The 22697-nt window shown below is 47.5% G+C and overlaps 1 protein-coding gene and 1 long non-coding RNA gene across 2 annotated transcripts; both read left to right on the forward strand.

Moving 5' to 3' along the window:
- The first annotated feature begins 3089 nt into the window (after nt 1–3089).
- LOC135384237 (uncharacterized) lies at nt 3090–4446 on the forward strand. The gene is made up of 2 exons (XR_010420300.1): nt 3090–3155; nt 3242–4446. It is a non-coding gene; the product is annotated as an uncharacterized LOC135384237 (long non-coding RNA).
- A 10688-nt stretch (nt 4447–15134) lies between these two features.
- LOC135385130 (cuticle protein 6-like) lies at nt 15135–17582 on the forward strand. The gene is made up of 3 exons (XM_064614306.1): nt 15135–15179; nt 16009–16179; nt 17145–17582. Exons 1-3 carry the CDS (start codon nt 15135–15137, stop codon nt 17580–17582), a joined length of 654 nt encoding a protein of 217 aa, XP_064470376.1.
- Nucleotides 17583–22697: the final 5115 nt, after the last annotated feature.

Below are 22697 nucleotides of genomic sequence, written 5' to 3' on the forward strand. Positions count from 1 at the left end.
GTGGGCCGAGACACCCGGCTTTCAAGCGCGATCCCGGCTGGCAAACGAGTGATAAGGACTAAAAGAGGGGGGGGGGGGGTCAAATAAACACATTTTGCTGCCGTACTGCGTTTTTGGGAATAAAAATAAACGATTACAACAAAGGAATTGTGTTGTTTGGAACTGTTTCGGCAGTTTGCAGCCGACATGACAGCGACAGTGCATGACGAAGCGACTCCTGGTACATTTCTGCTACGGGCAGCAAAATTTTTTCACTTGCACTGGGATGAAGCGTTTCCCACGCTAAGATGCAGTCCCTTTTTTTATTTATCTTATTCTTCTTTAATTTATTTTCTCTCTTTGGGGAATAGCAAGCCGACGTCCCGTTTGGCTGACCTTTTCCCCGTTTTTTCCCCCTTTCGTCTAATAAATATATCCCCCAACCCCCCACGAGAAAGAAATGTATGCTGAATCTGACCACGAATTTGATTGCGTGTCACGTGATGCACAGCTCACCGGTTTTCGCACAAGCTATAGCAGGTTATTGCAGAATATACCTCTGGCTGCTGGCTTTTTGTTTGGCTGCCGCAATACTGCGTCAATCAGCAGCGCATATTTGAGGCTTTTAGGATAAAACATCATGCATCAAAGTGCGCCAAGCTGAAACTGCATCACGACATTCGTGTTATATGGTTTATTCACTGACGTCGTCTCGCCGTCATACTGTAGGTCCCTCGAAGTTATGTTCCCGCACTAGTTCGCTGCTATATGCTTTTTGGGTGACTATTAAACTTCGAAAACATGGAAATTGCTTGTATATATGCTACAAATCACGCCGCAAAAAAACTTTGAAACACCAAATACACGGTGGGTGCGATATGGTTAGCGGCTTGCATGGGACCTATACAATATGGCGGCCGATGCAGTACATCTGCTTGCAAGCGACAGTGGCGGTCCCCAGCGGATGACGTCATGTGAATAAACCATATACTGGCAATTCTGACAATATTACAGCAATTCTTGCGTCGTAATGTGGTCCATGCAAGCATATTTACCGGTGGTTTTCACTAATTTTGTCCTCCTTAACCGGTTTCTTGTTATCTTTTTTAAATTCATCCATTTGCGGTAGCTTTATGGAGCGAACCACCGCGTGTAGTTCCGTCGGTAGCACCAAGGGACCGTGGTAGCACTATAGGGCCATGACCTGTCACGTGGCACTGTCACGTGCCGCCGCCACCACGTGATGGTAAAACTCTTATTTCAAAATGAATAGACCTCTCCCCGTTTGTAAACAAATGACGTCATCGTGTTCGACAGCGCCACCAGTTTGATAGAGTTGAACTATGCTCGAAGCTATATAGGGAGAACAAGGTCGCGCCCGAAAACCACGGTCTTGAGGGGATTAAGATGGTCCCTGAAAGGGACGCAACCTTCGTGTCCATTCATGGAACCCAGCTCTCCCCTTCCGATCTGTTTCGGTTTCAGTCTGTCTACCAACGTCACGATGACGTTTCTCGGGTAGAGGTTTATTTCGCCAAAATTTTACCTTTAGCGATGGCAAGAAGTAGTGGACGTTTTTCGTTCCATGTTATCACGAGCGCAGCAATTGTGGAGGTGAGTGGCTTATAGACGTGTATACAGATGCAGAGAGACAGAGGGAGTTAGCACGCGTCCTGGGCTGACTTCAGAGGGAACTGTGCCTACGTCCGTCTGGAAAGTCTGCCTGGAAACGTGAGGTAGCACAGAAGCTGTGATGAAAACGGCAGCCAGTGGAAGAATTCGAACCCACCCGCTATCAGTCCTCAGCACGGCCCTTTAGAGTTGTCGGTATACCTATGACACACACACACACACAAAAAAAAAAAAAAAAGAAATAGCGCCGTTCGAGTTCGCAACAAATCAGACTCGCGGATCCGAAGCGTCTCAACGTACGCAATTTAACGCAGAATTCATTTTTTTTTTAAACACACGTGACAACATTTTTAAGTACTAGACATCGGGGTCCCACGCACACTCACTCGGCCTCGTTCAGTATTCCGAATCTTGCCAACTGGGGTAACTTCCTTCATGGACACCACACAGCCTATGTCACAGTCTCGGCCATGGGTGGAGTTCGTCATATATTACCGCGAAGGTCAGTGTGCACGAACGACGAGGAAATTTCTCGGTGGCGTCCTCCTCAGTACCTTTGGAAGCGTACACTGTAAACTGAAAAACACCCTTATGGGTGTAAATCGCTTGTCCTATAATTGACTCCTCTTTTTACACCGTATGGTCTGGAACACCCTTTTTAGAGGGTGTATCCCGTGTAAAACGCCCTTTGAAAGGGTGCTTTTCCTTGAAAATGCCGCCTTTTGCACCCTTTATACACCTTTTTAGGAGGGTGTTTAACGATCTTACACCCTCTTAGAAGGGTGTTTAAAGGGTGCAAAAGAGGGTATTTTCAAAGAAAAGCGCCCTTTCCAGGGGTGATTTACACGGAATACACCCTCTAAAAAGGGTGTTCCAGACCATGTACGGTGTAAAAAGAGGTGTCAGTTATAGGACAAGCCATTTACACCCATAAGGGTGTTTTCCAGTTTACAGTGTATGCTCTGAAGCACTACCGGAGCTACTGAGGGCGCCATTGAGGAATATCCTACGACGTTCATGCTTGAGAAGTTCGATATTTCGGAAGAGCTCCGTGTGTGTGCGCACCAGCAGCGAACAACACGTACCGCGAAAATATATGGTCCCGCGAAATATTCCTCAATCGGAACTCGCGAACTGTTTGAAGACCGCGAAATTAACCACTTTTATGGTCATAAATCGCCTTGCTCCACTGGCAACGTCCGAAGACGTCCCATATGTAGCTTCCCTTTCCCGGCCACTCCTCCTCGCATACTTTTCGCTCTAGCATCATTCACCGATATCTGGGGATCGAACCAGTAACGCAGTTGTTCGTTGAGATTTGATAAATGGGCGATATAAACCGTCGCTGCGATAAAGGCATGCCACAAAATTGTTATCGCATTTTTTTCTTCTTTCTATTATCAAAAGACCAAAATTGTTTTTCCAGAGATACATCGCGTATCTAGCGCCACCATTTCTTTAAAAGCAACGCGCACGGTCCAGAAGCCACCAGTTCTTCTTGGTTGTGTGACGCTGTGTGTAGCTTCCGTAGTTCCAGACGAGCGGTGAGTATAAGCACCTTGCGTGGACCGCCTACCCGTATTATCTCCTTTTCCTATCATGACCGCGCGTCTTCTGCCATTTCTTTCAGGCCACATTGAAGAAGTTTGTTCAGCAGTGACGACAAGGCGGATTTTTGTTCCTCAACATTCACGGCTTGGAAAATGAAGCCTTCGAAATGGTGAGCGTATGACTTTTCTTTAGCAGTGACCGTCTGGGCTCTCCTAGTCGGCTCTGCAACAAACTGGGCTCAGTTAAGGAAGTGTCAGCGAAACGTCAATGTAAATGTAAAAGTTGTTTCGCTGTAGCTAAGCTAGACAGATGAAGATGGCAAGCTTCAAGAGGAGCTACGCGGCGTTTGTCCTCGAGTAGCTTTAGTTAGGCCTAACTGAGCCCGCATTTCGTTCGTCACAGACCAACTGTTCATGGTAGTTATTGACATTGTTGCGCTTTGACGAACGGAATGTTTTTTTTTCTTTTTCTTGCGTCAACTGAAGAGGAACTCCGCATTTCAGTTCGTAAGCCAAATGGGTGTTACGACAAAGGTAGGTAGGAACTTCTGTATCCACTTTCGATTCCAATTCCATCGTCGTTAGGGTTAGCTTACGGTCGCGGTGTTAGGCATGCCATCCGTTGCTGCGTTTCTTCACACTTTTATCTTCTCGTTGTGACTGGGCTACTTTTGAAAATAAAGTTTCTGTACTGCTTCCTTGTATGTCATTTTTCTCTCCGCCCCCTGGACGCAAACATTCACTAGCTTATACCGGTGAGGCAGTGATATATACTGCGACCAACCCCGTTGTCTGTCTTGCTTTCTCATTTGGCTACATTATTGTGAAATTGTATATGTGATTGTTGAAATAAATGCTCGCTTCGATGTTTCGCATTCGTTGTTTTATCTGTCCCTGGTACACAAACATGCACTAGATTACTGGTTGAGGCAGGTACATTTTGAATGGCGTCCTCCTTGCCTTCCAGATCATCTGCTGTACCAGTCTTCAAGTTCACCTAAGTGACTGCGAGGACATCCAGCAATGAGGCGCACCATCTCGTGAAGTATATTGTTTTGTATCGATATTTGCTAATTTGATTCTATCTGCAGGCGGTGGTCCCTTGGATGGGGACGCAGGAACCATTTCATCCCGCTGTGTCCTGTTCATTCCTGAAAGGATGGCACGTAGCTGGTGAAGATGCATCATACAAGCCGTCGTGCTGTACTTGTTTTCCCTCAAGCTCAAGGTTTTATGTATGATGTTGATTTTTATGATTGTGAATTAAATATGATCGAGAAATTTCCTTTTGCTGTCTTGGTGTATTGCACTCCCTACATTGTTTCACGAGGGGGGCTTAGGCATGGCAATGTCTTGATGACGAGCTCCTAGGGGGTGGACGGATAAGAGCCAGGCGTAAGGAAAGTCCTTTGCTGTCGGCACAGCCGGCTTACCATATAGGTTAGTCGTACGGATATCTAGTCATGGCAAATATAATATATAGTCTATCTATAATAATATATCTAGCAAATGGCTTCCAAAGAAAACTGATAGACGGATAGATGTTGCGTTAATTCAAACTTGTTTGATCAGAATTAGCAATGATAGCTTTATCCGCTTTTATCGAATGAACTATCTGGCATCGAAATACGAACAGATGCACAATAAAGGCTTACTTTTTCTTTCTTTGGCTACAAGGCGACGGGAACTCCTCGTTGTGCCATCTATAGTTCTCCCGGATCTGAAATTAGCGAGTTCCGTCCACGTTACCTCGGTCTGTCCAGACTCTCTTGCACAGGTTCCGTTTGAACGTGCCATACGGGCGTAATTCCTCCATGAAATTGGGAAGGCTGATTCAGCGAACTGTACATTTTGTGCGACCGTGGAGGACACTGAGCACATTCTCGTGCACTGTTCTAAATACGCACCTCAAAGGGCTATGGGCTAAGGGCTATGCCCGCAAGGGCCCTTGAGGTATTATTAATAAATAAATAAATAAAATCATGAAATCTGCTCTCTACCGACTGGACGACCGCAACTTTGATCTCGGAAAAATGCTGGGTCCTTGGCCATCTGACAAGAGGGATGCTGCCTTGTCAGCGCTTCCCAAGCAGCAAAATGTACTGAAAGTCGGGTGCAATAGGGGTGGACGGGTAGGTGGAAGGCCTTGAACAGATTCGTGAAACTAAGGAACATCGATAAGACACATACCGTCCACCCCTATTGCACTCGACTTTCAGTACATTGTGCTGCTTGGGTTGTGACATTTATTCCCAGGTGCGCGTTGGAGTCAGTCTATTAGGACCGTGTGATTCATTGCGTGCTATGTTAACCGGTGATTTGGCCTTCGGCCGATAATTATCGCGAAAGCGGTGGGTTTTCCTTTTCTATTTTTTTTTCCTTGGGGGGGGGGGGGGAGGGTCTGTTTACGGGAGTAGCCGAATGTGGCGTGTAACGAATTCGGTCTCTCCCTATGATTTTTTTCCCTCAACATCAACAACTTTCTTTGGGTGATATGGGCGTTCTTCATGCATGCACAGGGGAACGAAAAAAAAGTAGCATAATAGGCAGTTTTAGCAGACTGTTGGTAAGGTTGTCGCTCCTATCGGAAACAATTGCAATTGTGTGTGACTCCGAATCTTATCCACTGCTTGGTTCCGGTTGATACGGTTTGACACATGCCGCGTTATCAACGGCTCGCTAAAACTTACTTTCATATTCCTCTAATCGTCCACGGTATAGTAAGAAGAATAAGGGGCCGCATCTTGGTAAGGGGCATGTTGTTGGATATGTATATCAGATTAAAATTTTTCTTTCATTGTGTCCAACTCATTAGATAAGACTACGTAAAGGCTGAGGTGTCAGTTGGGGCGGATCCAGACCCTGGGATCCCCCCTCCCCCTCCTGATTCGCCGCCGGCACTACGTAAGTTACTTTCGTGGTACGGTGCTGGACAAAAGTTTACGGAACGCGCGAACGGTGTATTTTCTCCCTGGTGCGACACCCTGGCGGCGGACAGAAGCGGTCTCGTTCATTTGTTCAGAGGGAGGAAAGTATGCGCCGGTAGCGACACCAATCCAAAACACTTCGCCGGCGCATTCAAGTGATACCGAAACCACCGCAGTGTGTCGCAACCAGCGCACTCGCCATTCCTCTTAACCCAGGTCCCCCAAGGTCGCCATTTTCCCATGTATTTGTTCCTATCCCGATGCGTGCAATGCCGGAGGCCGCCCTTAGATACCCCATTGTTACCAGACGTTGGCTTGCGTTTGATTGTAGCGCGCTAAAGATCCAGTTGAAGCACAATTCAAGCCAGGCCAAGTCATGGAAGGAGAAATGGACGACTGCGCCTGCGGCGCCCACTCGCGGCGCCTGGTACGACAGGTACGCTATGTGATACACGCAGCCGTACACTAGATCCTTCCGATCGCTCAACACGTTTAAAAACGGACCAAAAAGTGAAACACGACAGAGAAAGTTGTTATACGCGTTTTATTTGGACATATAAAGACTAGATTCATTCGCAGAAACAACAAAAACATTTTGCCGCTAAACTTAGCGGGCTGAAGTGATACGGAACGGCAACAGTGGGGTATCTAGTGGCGGCCTTCTTCGTTGCATGCTTTTCCGAGGTGAGTTTGGGGGACCTGTCTTAACCTCAGTGAACTGGCACGCTTCCGCCCGCCGCTAGGGTGTCGCACCGAAGAGAAAATACACCGCTGGTTTCCCTTTTGCAAGTGACCACACTTGATCCTATTTGATCACACAATACACACCCGGTGTCTCCCTTTTCTGATTCTGCCTTTTGAAACACCATGGGAGATACGAGAAACAAACAAATGGGAGAAACGGACAAAGAAATGTACGGGTGAGGGGAGAGGAGGTTCAGGAGAGGAGGCGTGCTGCTGAGAGGGAGAGTACAGGTGATGAACGCACGGAAGTAGGTCACGGGGCAGAAGAGGACGGCGCGCGAGCATGCGGGGTGAGTGGGGAGGGAAGGACTGAAGGAGAGGGCGCGCCATTGGTTATGAAAGCTGTGCAGAGGAGCGGCGGGGAAAGAAGGCTGAGGCTGCGAGACTGCGTCGGCCAAGCTGAATCGGAGGAAGCCGAAAAGCTCGTTTGGCTGCGGATGCTTTCTTGCGTTAGCGTTGTGTTGTGTAGTTACTCACATTTCGTTTCACATTGCTAATAGGTAAAAACAAAAACCGTCGTTTTTCGTCAACTTGATGTAAAAAGCGGCGAAACTCTGAACATTCATCATCATACACCATCTTCTCCCCCTAAAACTATGGGTTAGGGTACCGCCTCAGCGGCGGAACATCCCAATACATCATCATTCAGCATTACTTATTTGTTGTTGCTGTACAGTTATGGATAACTGACGGCAGCCGAGAATTTGTGCGTCTCGAAGCGACGGTTTTCGCTTTTTTTTTTCAGCCATTGCCATTATAGCCATTATTATGCCATTATATGGGGAATGTGTTTTGTAATGAAATGGGAGTGTAAATCCGATATGCACTTTCTGTTGGCAAAGAAGCATTACTTTCACATACGGAATTTCACAATTCAACATGATGGAAATGCATGGATGGCAGAGCTCTGGACCGGTAATCCAGAAGACGTGGGTTCGAGTCCTACTGCTGGCTAACCTTTTCAGTGACTTCCTTCCTTCTTCTTTCACAGTTCAATTCAGAAAATACAAGTTCTCGCGTCAAAAAATTTATTGCAATGCTCGTAAGGAGTGGGAAATCTTCGCCGAAGGCAACTATCCTTGACACCATAATTTTTTCGGAACTTAGATTTGTTCATACATTTTATTCGACGGGACCCGACGGCACTTCGACGGGACCGGACGGCACCGGACGTCATACGACGGGACCGGACGTCAGCAGTTCACGACGGGACCGGACGTCCTACACCATGCTAAGGAACCTGAGTCAGGAAGGTATCCGTTACTTGTTGTCTCTCTTCAATAACTCATGGTGCTCCGGGAAGGTTCCCGAATCGTGGAAGGAGGCGATTCCATTCCGCTGCTGAAACCAGGGAAATCTCCAAAGGATATGACATCCTTCAGACGAGTCAGCCTATAACCAGCTGCATACGCAAAGTCATGGAACGCATGATTCTTCATCGTCTGAAATGGTGGCTCGAGTCACACTAAGCAGTCTGCCAGAATCCGTGGCAGGATTCCGGCGCTCCAGCTGTACGATGGACTGCCTTATAGACCTTACCACCTACATCGACCACGAGCGTACACTCCGCCGCATAAGAGTTGGCGTGTTTCTTGACATCAAGATGGCATTTGACACCATAAGCCACCCGCACGTTATTCCTGCATTGCGACGGAGAGTCGTCATGGGACGAATGTGACTTTCTGTCCGTCAGGAGCATCTTCATGCGCACAGAAGATGGGGTGTGCCAAAAGCACACAATGAACACGGGCGGAGGCCCGCTGGGCAGCGTGCTCAGCCCGGTGCTCTTTAACACGGTGCTATGCGACCTCCCCAAGCATCTTCCCCGGAGAGTTCATGTTTCTCTGCATTCAGACGACGTTTGCATTTGGACGTCGGGCAAAGCGCGGCCTCAAATACAGCAGCGCATGCAGAAAGCTCTGGACACTGTAGTGAGCTACTTGTCAGAAAGAGGTATGGATGTCTTGCCAGAGAAGACCGTCGTTCTACCTTTCACGCGCAAGCGCATGACGAGATTCCCCTAACGCCTTGGAGACTCTGTCCTGAACACAGCGAACCAACATCGCTTTCTGGGCGTGACTCTGGACGCTGGTTTGACTTGGCCACCGCAGATGAAAAAGATCGCCACAAAAGCCGATGCTCACCGCGCCATATTCCGCGCTCCTTGGGTGGCATGAGATGGGGTAGTTCCAGTAAGTCTTTCCTGAGGCTTCACAGAAGGCAGGCGGTACTCTATTCTCATCCCGTTCTCTGTTGAGCTGTACCTATGTCTCGGTCTACCGCAGCTGGTGCCCTGGCATTCCAACACGCGAGAGTGCAGAACGACCACGTCTACTTCGTCGCTTAGCGGTGCCAAAAAAGATCGCGCTGCCGCACCTGCAGCTCGGTTTTATTTCCCCCATAGAAAACCAAGTTATGTACAATATATACAGGGTTGCCAACGTGGCTGCCAACATTCTCCATATGGAGAACGGGATGAGGATATGGGCTCTCGGCCGCATCGGAACTCAAAGCTGCAGAAAACACTCGCCAGAAGCCTGCGTACTGTACTGGGCTTACCCCGAGCAGCTTCAGACCGTTGCATATTGGTGGAAGGAAATGAACCACCTGTGCAAGTCCTGAGGGTGCAAAAGACATTGCGCCATTACATGCGCCTGCTGACTCGTCATGAAAAACGTCCACTAGTCCGGAAGCTTAGTGACAGGTGCCACTCTAAGTTTCACTCGCTCGTCGCCGAACACGTCGACCAGCTACCCACAAACTTTCAACCGCCTGCACCCTCAATGGTTGCACCATGGCTATTACGGGACCCAGCTGTATCCCTGACTGTGCCTGAATGTCCAAGTAAACAAATCGTCAATGCGGATGTCATCAAACAGCGAGTCCTGGAGATGATGGCAGAGCTCCATAGCAGCCACTGTGATGTCTACACGGACGGATCATATGCACATCGGATTCTTCTTTGTCCGCCTTTGTGGTACCCGAGAGAGGCGTTGAAAGCCGTTATCGCCTATCACACATGTCATCGTCTGCTGCTGCGGAGATTCACGCCATTACCCAAGCTCTTCGATACATTAAGACAGCAAAGTACAATCATGAAAGATTAAAGTCACTGAAAGGTTAGCCAGCTGTAGGGATCGAACCCACATCTTCTGGATTACCGGTCCAGGGCTCTACCAATTGAGCTGAGCTAACACGCCTCTTCCTGCGACTTTCGGGGTGCGTCATCTGAAGGGACGACAAACCAGCCACTCGCTCTCACTCACCCTCCTTTTCACTCTTACATTTTTTGCTCACTCATACACACATTCATACGACGGAAATCGACGCAAGCGGCACCTGTTGAACAAGAGAGAAACTGATGTTCTGAGGCTGGAACAACATAGAAGGGACAGATACAAACAAAGCCTCAAATTGCCTAAGAAATCAACGATGAAAGATGAAAGTCACTGAAAAGGTTAGCCAGCTGTAGGGATCGAACCCACATCTTCTGGATTACCGGTCCAAGGGCTCTACCAAGGCCCTTCAGATGACGCACCCCGAAAGTCGCTGGAGAGGCGTGTTAGCTTAGCTCAATTGGTAGAGCCCTGGACCGGTAATCCAGAAGATGTGGGTTCGATCCCTACAGTTGGCTAACCTTTTCAGTGACTTTCATCTTTCATCGTTGATTTCTTAGACAATTTGAGGCTTTGTTTGTATCTGTCCCTTTTATGTTGTTCCAGCCTCAGAACATCAGTTTCTCTCTTGTTCAAAGTACAATCGTTAGGTCGTGTATTGCGACAGCAAAGTCGCTCTATCTGCGCTACGCAGCCGCTACCCATACTCATCGTACGCTTCGATGGTGTATGACGCCCTTCTTGTTCACGACGCTGTTGTCCAGGACGGTCACGAGGCTGGGTTCCAGAAGGTACCCAGCCATTGCGGTATCCCTGGTAATGAAAAGGCTGACTGTCTTGCCACAGAGGCACATAGTACCCACCGAATTCGTGGTATTCCATTCACAGAGCACGACGCCCGCCGACTACTACACAGCGTCACGTCCGACGTTCCTCGTCGACTGTGGTATGCAGACAGTAGCCGTAACCTGAATGGTCTACGACAGATGGACCCCAACCTAAGATTTTTCATGCCTTGCCGCGTACCCCGAATTGCTGAGACCCTTATTCACCGTCTTCGAGCTGGCGTCCCGTTCTGCCGTTCTCTACTGCACATGATGGGTCTGGTTGAGTCTCCGTAGCGCCACGAGTGTGATGTGGTGGATGACAGCGGTCACGTCCTGCTGGAGTGCCGCAACTTCAGATCGGACGGACAGTCACTCCTTGCCGGCATTTTACGCATGACGGACCGTCCAGTGTGGTTGACTCATTTATATTGGGTCCTTGGATACTCCGCCCAATCAACGGAAGGCAATCCGTCTGGTGGTAGCGTTCTTGAGTGAGACTGGTCTCACAACTGTATTGTGAACGCTAAGTGCGAACTCCGTTTTAATGTGAACTGCTCACACCGTGTTTTTTTAGATCTGTAGTGTACTATATTGTTTTCCCGCTCTATTGATTGAGTGCCCGTAAGTATGTGAGGGTCCCCGCTGTGATTTGTTTTGATTGCTGTGAGGATTTTGATTCAGTGTGTGTGATAGCTATACAGCTCTTGCAGTGGAGCAGGTAGCACCCAAAGTGGGTTGCTGCAAGATCCAAGGTTTACTTTATTTTACTAATTTACTAACTAACTAACTACATTTTATTAACACGTTAGGTGAAACACGCTGTTCATCAGAGCGTTACGGCCACATTAAGCGGTGTATTGCAAAAAATTGTCATCGTGGCTCGCAGACGCAGCGTTACATACTTGCACCTTGCAGCAACGCTCGCAAAACTTGAGAATCACGAAGTGTCTCTCACGACGTGACAACGTTTTCAGACGTGAAATCGACGTCTGTGTCTCGGTATGTAGCCTCTCACGGCTCAATGTAGGCCGTGAACAAATTTCTCACTCGCGTTTAAAATATGACGGGAGGAAGACAAGAAGAGAAAAAAAAAACGGAAGGATGCTACGCGTCTCACTTAATCCACCATTAAAACAAGGGTTGCCATCCGCGTAGCAATGAGGGGGGTCACCGCGAGGGAAGATAAGTATATAAGACTCCCCCGTTGACACCTCAGTAGCCAGACATCGTTCGAAGAACAACTCGTCGCCCATAAGGAATACAAAGGATCTTACTTCGAGACCACAGGACGAAATGAAGCTCTTCCAGGTATGGTGGTGGTGGAGGTGGTGGTGCTGGTGGGGAAAGGGGTCGCCATTCTCGACCTCACAGAGGTGGGCAACGTCACGACTGACGCCCTGGGGGAACGTGCGTCCTGGGCCGACTTCTATGGGAACTGCGCCGACATATGTCTGCCGAAACATACCTGGGTAGTAATGTCATTACTGTATGATGAAGTTACAGTAATGAATTACTTTTTCTGGTAATTTGTAATGTAATGCGTTACTTTTGACATTATGTAATTTGTAACGTAATTTAATTACTACATTTGGGCAGTAATTTTGATGACATTACTCGTTACTTTTTACAAAAGAATCGAGTGTGTGTTCCGAGTTGGCACTTGGCAGACAGAAAGTTGCCGACTGGCGAGTTAAAAGGAACGTTAAAGGGAAGAATGTTAAAGTTAAAGGGAATGTGCGTCCAGGGCCGACTTCTTAGGGAACTGCGCCGACATAAGTCCGCAACATACCTGGGTAGTAATGTCATTACTGTATAATGAAATTACAGTAATGAATTACTTTTTCTGATAATTTGTAATGTAATGCGTTACTTTTGACATGATGTAATTTGTAACGTAATTTAATTATATTTGGGCAGTAATTTTAATGACATTACTCGTTACTTTTTACAAAAGAATCGAGTGTGTGCTCCGTGTTGGCACTTGGCAGACAGAAAGTTGCCGACTGGCGAGTTAAAAGGAACGTTAAAGGGAAGAATGTTAAAGTTAAAGAGAATGTGCGTCCAGGGCCGACTTCTTAGGGAACTGCGCCGACATATGTGTGCCGAAACATACATGGGTAGTAATGTCATTACTGTATAACGAAATTACAGTAATGAATTACTTTTTCTGGTAATTTGTAATGTAATGCGTTACTTTTGACATTATGTAATTTATAACGTAATTTAATTACATTTGGGCAGTAATTTTAATGACATTACTCGTTACTTTTTACAAAAGAATCGAGTGTGTGCTCCGTGTTGGCACTTGTCAGGCAGAAAGTTGCCGACTGGCGAGTTAAAAGGAACGTTATAGGGAAGAATGTTAAAGTTAAAGGGAATGTGCGTCCAGGGCCGACTTCTTAGGGAACTGCGCCGACATATGTCTGCCGAAACATACCTGGGTAGTAATGTCATTACTGTATAATGAAATTACAGTAATGAATTACTTTTTCTGGTAATTTGTAATGTAATGCGTTACTTTTGACATGATGTAATTTGTAACGTAATTTAATTATATTTGGACAGTAATTTTAATGACATTACTCGTTACTTTTTACAAAAGAATCGAGTGTGTGTTCCGTGTTGGCACTTGTCAGACAGAAAGTTGCCGACTGGCGAGTTAAAAGGAACGTTAAAGGGAAGAATGTTAAAGTTAAAGGGAATGTGCGTCCAGGGCCGACTTCTTAGGGAACTGCGCCGACATATGTCTGCGGAAACATACCTGGGTAGTAATGTCATTACTGTATAACGAAATTACGGTAATGAATTACTTTTTCTGGTAATTTGTAATGTAATGCGTTACTTTTGACATTATGTAATTTGTAACGTAATTTAATTACATTTGGGCAGTAATTTTAATGACATTACTCGTTACTTTTTACAAAAGAATCGAGTGTGTGTTCCGTGTTGGCACTTGTCAGACAGAAAGTTGCCGACTGGCGAGTTAAAAGGAACGTTAAAGTTAAAGGGAATGTGCGTCCAGGGCCGACTTCTTAGGGAACTGCGCCGACATATGTCTGCCGAAACATACCCGGGTAGTAATGTCATTACTGTATAACGAAATTACAGTAATGAATTACTTTTTCTGGTAATTTGTAATGTAATGCGTTACTTTTGACATTATGTAATTTATAACGTAATTTAATTACATTTCGGCAGTAATTTTGATGACATTACTCGTTACTTTTTACAAAAGAATCGAGTGTGTGTTCCGTGTTGGCACTTGTCAGACAGAAAGTTGCCGACTGGCGAGTTAAAAGGAACGTTAAAGGGAATGTGCGTCCAGGGCCGACTTCTTAGGGAACTGCGCCGACATATGTCTGAAACATACCTGGGTAGTAATGTCATTACTGTAATGAAATTACAGTAATGAATTACTTTTTCTGATAATTTGTAATGTAATGCGTTACTTTTGACATTATGTAATTTATAACGTAATTTAATTACATTTGGGCAGTAATTTTGATGACATTACTCGTTACTTTTTACAAAAGAATCGAGTGTGTGTTCCGTGTTGGCACTTGGCAGAAAGAGAGTTGCCGACTGGCGAGTTAAAAGAATTCCAACGCCCAATTTTTACGAATTTCGAATTTTTACAACGTTTTTACAACGTAGTGTTGTCTGACAAAGAATTTCCACATCCTCAATCTCGTTAGGATTAAACTCGCAGTAATGACTTTGTAATGTCGTTACTTTTTCGTAGTAATTGTAATGTAATTTCATTACATTTCGATTGAAATAATGAGTATAATGTAATTTAATTTAATTCTAACTGCAGTAATGAGTAATGTAATTTAATTACATTTTAGAAGTAATTTACCCAGGTAGTGCCTGGGAGAATGTGCATCCTGGGCCGACTTCTATGGGAACTGTGTCGACATATGTCTGAAAGCGTCCGAGGGAAACCCCAGGAAAAACGTCAGACAGCACAGCCGATGCAAGCAGAAGCAGTCTGCGTATAGCCGATGGCGTGCATTCATGGGGGATATTGTAAGGCGACGTGGTTATGGTTGTAGGGATTCAAGTTTGGTAAGACGAGCGTCACGCAGTTGAGCAGTTGAGGAACAAACAACAGTTGAGCAGCCAGAGTAGTTCTGACCGGGATTGCGAGAAGAGCAGCAGTGTTGCCAAATCATTCTCACGGAAAGTCGCCAGTGACCGCTCGAATAATGGCTAGAGATAACGGTAAAATTGATAAGGAAAACCTCCGAAAGGGTCGCTGCACTTACATACTGCGCCGTTGTTCGCGTGCTGTACGAAATACAAAGCCACCGCAGGCGTTTCAGCCATTGATGGTTCAGAGAATTACAGCGTTGCCAAATGCTGAACAGGCAGGCCCGCTATGACAGGGAGCCTGAGATGTCAGTGAGATTCACGACAGGTGAGTGAAAGTAACAACAATCAAATGACAGAAAAAGAAGAGAAGAGAGAAAAAAAAACAAGATATAATTTATTGGTTTAAAAAGTACGTGTTGCATCTAAAGGCACAACTGTAGACATCAAACCAGGACCAGGAGCAAGCGGAGACTGAGTTAGAGCGTACTGTCCCTAGCAGCACAATGTACTGAAAGTCGAGTGCAATAGGGGTGGACGGGTAGGTGGATGGCTTTGAAGGGACTCCTGACACTAATAACATTGATAAGATACACACCGTCCACCCGTATTGTACTCGACTTTCAGTACATTGTGCTGCGTAGGGTATAGCTCAGCAATTGGAAAGGCACATAGCTCGGCGTTTTGGACCTCGAAACTCACGGCCACAATCATCTGATAAGGCGTGAGTTCAGCCGCGGTTAGGAACTCAACGTGAAGGTCAACATGGCGTATATCGGTGAGCTCGATGCCGCTTATTAGTGCACTCGCCGGATAGCATCACACGTGCTCTGTTTACAAGTGTGATATTATTTTCTTTTTCTAGGATACTGTGCAATCCTTAGACGATTCTGCTTTGGGGGGGGGGGGGGCTAAAGTTGGCCCCAGGGCGGCTTTGTGAATAGCAGCATGGATTATTGACTATCTTCTCCGAAATTTCTAGGGTTCGTGGGATGACATATCCTTCTCGCTTCGGTACTATATTTTGATCTCATATCGCGTGCGTGGAGTTAACTTCTCGTCCGAAAAGGGCCAAGTTAGACCAGTCGGTCACTTGAAAATCGTACACTGAGGAATTGACGGGGGCATTTTTTGTTTGCAGGTCACGGCAGTGTTTGTGCTTGCAGTAGCTGTATCCGCTATACCACCTGGGAACGGTAAGCATAGCAGCAGCGCTGGAAGGTCTGCTCGTGAGGGCGATGATCCGTTAGACCTGGAAGCTGCAGCCGCTGGTTACAGTCCGGTTCATCCTGACCTTGGATTCGCACCTGGGGTATGTATACTATGGACTCGTAAACCACGGGTAGTATACTATATAATATACGGGGTACGTTACTATGAAGTCGTATAAGGCGAGAGGCTAGTAGAAGAACCGAGAAAGGGAGACGGGCGGTAAAGGATCGCCAGGTGACGCTGTTGCCACAGTGAAACCGAAACTGGATGAGAACGTTCCATTGAGGTTTCTTCCTTATCTCAAACACTATATATGGGGACTTGGGTGATTAAAGCTGACAGTAGAGCTGATATACCAGAAAATTCATCCATTCGACTGCACGAGCCAGTACTGTTCCGTCACAATAGACCTCTACCTGTTTGTAAACAAATGACGCCATAGTGTTCGACAGCGCCATTAAACGTAGTTCAACTCTACCAAACTCGTGGCGCTGTCGAACATTATGACATCATTTGTTTACAAACAGGTAGAGGTCTATTTGGTAGAGTTGAACTACGTTCAAAGCTAGTGGCGAACAAGGTCGTGCCCGAAAGCCACGGTCTTGAGGAGATTACGATGATCTCTGAAAGGGACGCGACCTTCGGTCCTACTTTTCTTTCAATAGCAGGCAGCGAACAATTGTCAAATCGTGGAACCCAGCTCTCCCCTTCCGATATGTTCCGGTTTCGGTCTGTCTACCAACGTCATGATGACGTTTCTCGGGTAGAGGTTTATTTTCGTCACATTTGCGCTCATAAACTTTAGAGAATGAAAAAAATAAAAATAAAAATTACGGGCAATACTGAGGCCGAAGTTGCACCAACTGCGCATTTCTCGCGAAGTACGGCGGGAAAACTACATTGCATGTGCATACACCGCGCTGGACCGCAGTGTAGCCAGTTGGGAGCTCTCCGTGCGGTGGTGTATACCTCATTAGTGATAAAGATTGATCGCGCCATGTTGCATATAGCCTGTGTACTTACATTACTCTTCTCTATACTCCTCACGCCTGAAAAACATCTCAGCAGCAGGACGCAAAAGGGATGCCATTCGAGTTCAACTACAATGTTCAAGACGAACAAGGCACCGGACTGTTCCACGAATCCAAGGGCGACGAGTCAGGAACAGTAAGGGGAAGCTACGGCTACACTGACGCCCAAGGGCTCTACCGCACAGTGAAATACGTCGCCGACGCCAACGGGTTCAGAGCTGAGGTAAAGTCCAACGAACCAGGGTTGAAAGCCGAAGACCCTGCCGACGCCAAGTTCGACGTCGAGCCGTCTCCTGCAGGACTTCAGAGCGCGGCACCAAAATTTTCGGCCGCTAAGCCAAGTTTTAAGCCGAGCGCCCAACCCGGAGGTGGCAAAGCCGCTTTCGGGCCGGTATCCAAAGGACCAGCCCGTGCGAAGCCAGGGTACGGAACTGCTCCAGTACCTTCGGCGGTATTTCCCGTCCCGTTTTAGGTCAGATGCCACGCAGTCTCTAACGTACGCTATTTGAACTTGTAAAGTCGTCATCATGCAATCAAACTGCTGAACGTAAATAAACGAACATATATAGAGCTGCAATGTTCTTGGGTACGTATCTGAACGAGCTTAAATTAATCGTTTTGTTAATTTACTCGACTAGCTGGTATGTACAGCTCACGCCAACCTTAATAATAACACCGGAAAACAATAGGACCTCGATCGTTCCCGAGCGCGAAGCAACCCATGGGGCCATGAGGAAATCTTAATTGAACAAAATTTTTCTGTAATTACTTTAACGCAAGGATTTTGTTCGTCTAACATTCCTCCAGTGCCCCAAGGGTGGCTATTATCGCGCTCGGAAATTAGACTTATTTTTCCCCAGCGTTATTATTAAGGCTGAAGGGAGATGTACATATAGTCATATCGAGCGAAGCCCAGCGAAAAGGCGCGAAAGCACAAAAGGAAAGAGTAAATTGAATAAGACTGGTAACGGTGTTGGACATCTGGAAGCTGGAGGTGCCACACAAGAGTCGGAATGATTCCGGAATCATTCCAGATTTAGCAGAGCCCGGAATGGAGTTGGAATGGAATGGCGGAAACTGTCCTATAGGAATGGGAATGGAATGGTCTGGGTGCCCCGGTGGCAGTTTTGGTTTCAACGTGCTGGTTTCTGCCCTCGCACCTATTGCACCGCACCTGCACACGGTCAAGAGTGAAATGACTTTGTCTTTGTGCTTTTTTCCGTGCTTGGTAATGTCAATCTCCTCTAGCACTGCTGAACCTGCAAGTATGGTTACCGGTCCTTTTCTTTTACTAAGGGAATTAACGAAATGGAATTGGGTTGCCAAGCCATTCCAGGAGTGAGAATTGACGATACCTTTTCATTCCGAGGAATTGAAAGGAATGGAATTATCGCAAATCTCCATTCCTTGAAGGATGGAATTGGAACGGAATGGGAGACCCCATTCCGCAACCCTGCTGGACACGAGTTTACGGAACACGCTCTGGCGCACTCCTTCCTTAGAGTAAGAGGGGCACGGTATAGCTGCGAATGGGAACGTATTGACCTACAGACATGTACCCAGGTAACCCAGTCACCTGTTTGCAAGACTGCACGGTACCATTGGCTGCTGAGCGTGTCACTCTGAGGAAGGAATGCGCCGGAGCATGTTCCGTAAACTTTTGTCCAACGCTGTACCAATCTATACCTGGTCTTCTTCCTTGTAAGATAAGCTAACATTGCTTGCGTTGGCCTCTGCGGGTCAGCTTCTGACGTGTCTTTCTGCTGATCTCAGAGTTGAGATTTCAAACCGTACGGGGCATGCCAACATGGTACAGGATGACATGACATCTAGGTGACATATGGTACAGGTTGCTCGACATGTCGTCCACCGCGAAGGACGTTAAATACGATGAGATCTACGTATACACATTTAAAAGAACCGTCAGGTGGGAGAAATTAATGCACGAACCGACCATCATCACAGCTGTCTCGAGATGTATAACGACACGAATTGCGTGAACAATACTCCGTGTGGACTTGCGCTGAAGCTATATCGTGAAAAAAATACTGTGAAATCACTGTACGTGAAAAAAATACGTGAAATCACTGTACTTTTTGGCGCTCTGGCAAACGCGTGCGAAATGTGATGGCATTGCAGCAGACGAAGGGCGGTCCGTCCGCTGTGGCCGCACGACAAACGACAAACCCGTCCGTGGGTTGCTACGGACGTCGGTTAGGGTGTCAAACACGAGTTTCGCCTGCAAACGCGTTCATTTCCTATTAAAGTCACTATACCATGGCGGGCATTTCTGAACATCTAAACGAGTGTAATGGCGGCACGCTTTGTCGCACGCCGCTTCCTGGCATTATTGACGGCACGCAGATTACGTTCCTCATTTTCGGCCACCGCGTCTGCCTTAGAGTCGCTAAACAGGGAGCAGAGTAGCGACACTGGGCCACGCCGGCGAGCGAGACCGCCATCTTGTGTCCTGCGCGGCTGCGTCGCCTAGCAACGGGACGCCAATCTCCCCCTTCTCCGCCGCAGAACAGCGCGCAGTCGAGCCAGCTCGCAACCGAGGAAACCGGTTTTGGATGGAGGGGACTCAACATGGACGGCGCGTTCTTGGACAGAGAAACCACGTGACAGGTTCGGGCCCAATCGCAGACACCGAACGGCGGCTCCGGCGCGGAAAAGGAATGTGATACTCTGTACCCCTATTTAGTGAATCTAGTCTGCCTCTCCCACCTGTATTTGTGCGAAGACTCCGCGGCACACCGCCTACGCTGTAATACCGCGGCGTCCGTGTTGCCAGAAAATGTGGGCAACACCACGTGAGACGCGCTGCACAGACACTGAGTGACCAGCGACGTGGCTGAGTGGGTGAAAGCATCGGCTTGTTAGTGGCAGCCAAGGTCGTGTGGAAGATTTGGAAATTGTGGGTGCGGATCCGGCTCTGCTGTCGAATGTTTTCCCTCGGCTTTCCAGTAGACTTTACAGAATAATATGTCGGCACAATTCCCCTGGAGTCCTAGGATGCCTAGGACGGACGCACGCTAACCTCCCTGTCCCCACTCATTCCTGCTGTCCTCTCTCCATCTGTCCACGTCTGTACGCCGATGGAAGAAAGCACCCAAGCAGGGCTGGAACATCGGCCTCAAATTCAAATCGAGTCGCATTGACCTTAGACAACATCAGGGAGGGTCGCGCAGAAGAGAAATGGCGGTAATTACCATAAAATACCCTAGTATGCCACAAAGTAAAAATATATATAATAACAGGAGCGATGTAGTTATTGTGGAGCTGGACGGTGTGTGCTGAATAGACGATTTTTTTTTTTTTAAATGCGCGCGCCAACAAGCGCGCGGCGCAAAGCAGCATGGGCACTTTGAGCGACACTGGTCGTCTGCTGTGTGTGTCGTCTGCTGCGCACACCGGGAATTTTGTTGCTCTTCTTCTACCTCCGGCTCAGGCCGTCTCGTGTCCGAAAGAATGCGATAAAATACGATAGATACAGCTGGATGACATAAATTTTCTGCCACGATGATGCCAATACATATATATACATAAATTTTCTCGAAAGCGTTTTTGCAACGCTTCTCTCCAGTTCTTGGTACACCTATTCCTCCTTTCCAGGCCTGTGCTGTCTCTGAGCGGTCCATCATACTTCATACGCAGGCTTGTTTTGGGCACATAGTCTGCGGCGACCTTGTGTTTTAGTGTCGTTTGACCAAAAAAAGGCCTTTGATCGTGTGCTTCATGAATACCTGTATCGTGTGTTGGACGCGAGTGGGTTTCATTTGTGTCAATGGGGGTAGTTCTGCTAACTTCCCAATAAAGGTGGGTGCCAGCCAGGGCTGTCCCTTGTCACCGGCACTGTATGCCGTAGTGTTTAGCCCGCTTTTGCAGTCCCTCGCATCCTCGGTTGCACCCCGGATGCTTGCCCTTCCGGGCACACCCGGGTTACCACTTTTCGCGTATGCAGACGACCTATCTCTCATCCTGACTGACGAGGAAGCTATCGGGAATGTCCTCCAGGTAATCCAGAGCTATGGTAGGGTTTCTAATGCGCAGATCAACAGAGAGAGAGAAAAAAAAAGCGCACTACTCCTTGGTAACCTCAACCCGTCGTGCTGCGCACCCTTTGGTATTCCTGCGAAAAATGCCGTACGCGTTCTTGGGTATGATTTCCTGCCTTCAGGAGTATCTCCCAACTCCTGGCCACGTGTCCATACGCGTAGTGTTCCTGTCCTTCGGGACTTGAAAGAGCTCGCGCACTCTCCATTACCTGCAGAGCGCGTCTTGCCGCGTCTTGGTTTCTCAGCAAATATTGGTATTTAGCCAATATTTCCATCCCTCCGCGGACTACTCTTCAGGCTGCTACACGTGCAGTGTTTCAGTTTTTCTGGGGGGGGGGGGGGTTCTGTAGGATGGGTATCAAGAGGTCGTATGTATCAGCCTCGCGTAGATGGCGGCCTATTGGTGCCCCATTTCAAAGTGAAGTGCATTGCCTTAGGTCTGCGCGCGATCTTTCAGGGTCTCCAAGAGCAGCAGCATCCTGCTCGGGGTGTAATAACTTTTCTGTTAGGGCCCGACATTCGTTTTTTTTTTTTTTTCTGTGCTGACACACACACACGCTCGCGTTCAGTGTGCGTGGCTCCCCACCCGAAGGCATACGTTGTGGCAATGCGCAGTCTGCAAACTTCTTCCCCGGATGATGATATAACATCATGCCCTGTGCTGTGCCTTTACATGGCACTTCTTGCGCTTGATCGGCCACCTACGAACTCGACGCGTATTCAGCGTCACATAGCGTGGCGTACGACCACTGCTGGCTGTCTGGCAGGCTGGCTGGACGCCCGCCGGGCCAGTCTTCAGTGGCGCTTAGCGCATGACGCCTTGCCGCTGCGTGAGCATTTTCCGCATTTTGGTGTACCGTCACCCGGATGTCCCTTTTGCGAGTACAGGGTGTCAGCAGAACATGCTTTTAGTCTATGTTTGTTGCCGGGTGCCCTGTGGCATCGTGTAGCATCTATAGCCTGACGGATGTTGGATGGAGTTCACCGCCCATGGTCTGTACCCCCTCCCTGTCTCGTAGTGGGATAGGCGGCATTTTGTGCTCTTGATAGTCGAAATAAATTATCAAGCGTGGATTTCATGCTGGCGACCAGTGCACGCGCAGCAGAGCCGCAGTGTGCAAGTGGTGATTCAGCTAGTTAATGCCGGTATTCGCAGAGTTCTTTGCAGGGAGCAGTAGTTTTACAGTACTTTAATAGTTTACTTATAGTTAAAAAGTAGTTAGAAACCATTTACGGGAATATGCAACAAAATAATGTAGTTATTGTGATTGAGTAGCGTAGTGTTGAACGAACTCGCGAGATGGCGCGAGAAAATGTCATCGTCATTATTGTTGTCGAATCGCTCGAGAGCGAAACTGGAAATACTGCCGACGACAACAACAGCAACTTTGTTTGAATGATGGTGATGATTGGGGAGTTTCATCACCAGGGGTGACACCAGTAGTTTATCCAGAATCCCAAGTACGGAGGGGTACGTGTTGGAAAAAATGGGAGGGGGGTCATTATTATAGTAACTTCATTACAGCTTA

This window comes from Ornithodoros turicata, chromosome 2 (assembly GCF_037126465.1).
Source record: "Ornithodoros turicata isolate Travis chromosome 2, ASM3712646v1, whole genome shotgun sequence".
NCBI lineage: Eukaryota > Metazoa > Arthropoda > Arachnida > Ixodida > Argasidae > Ornithodoros > Ornithodoros turicata.

What these genes read in the sequence shown, in the direction of transcription:
- LOC135385130 (XM_064614306.1), top strand. Translation starts at nt 15,135, where the DNA reads ATGCTGAACAGGCAGGCCCGCTATGACAGGGAGCCTGAGATGTCA. An exon ending in ACAGGGAGCCTGAGATGTCA is followed by an intron (nt 15,180 to 16,008) that starts GTGAGATTCACG and finishes TTTTGTTTGCAG; the next exon opens with GTCACGGCAGTGTTTGTGCT. An exon ending in ACCTTGGATTCGCACCTGGG is followed by an intron (nt 16,180 to 17,144) that starts GTATGTATACTA and finishes AAAACATCTCAG; the next exon opens with CAGCAGGACGCAAAAGGGAT.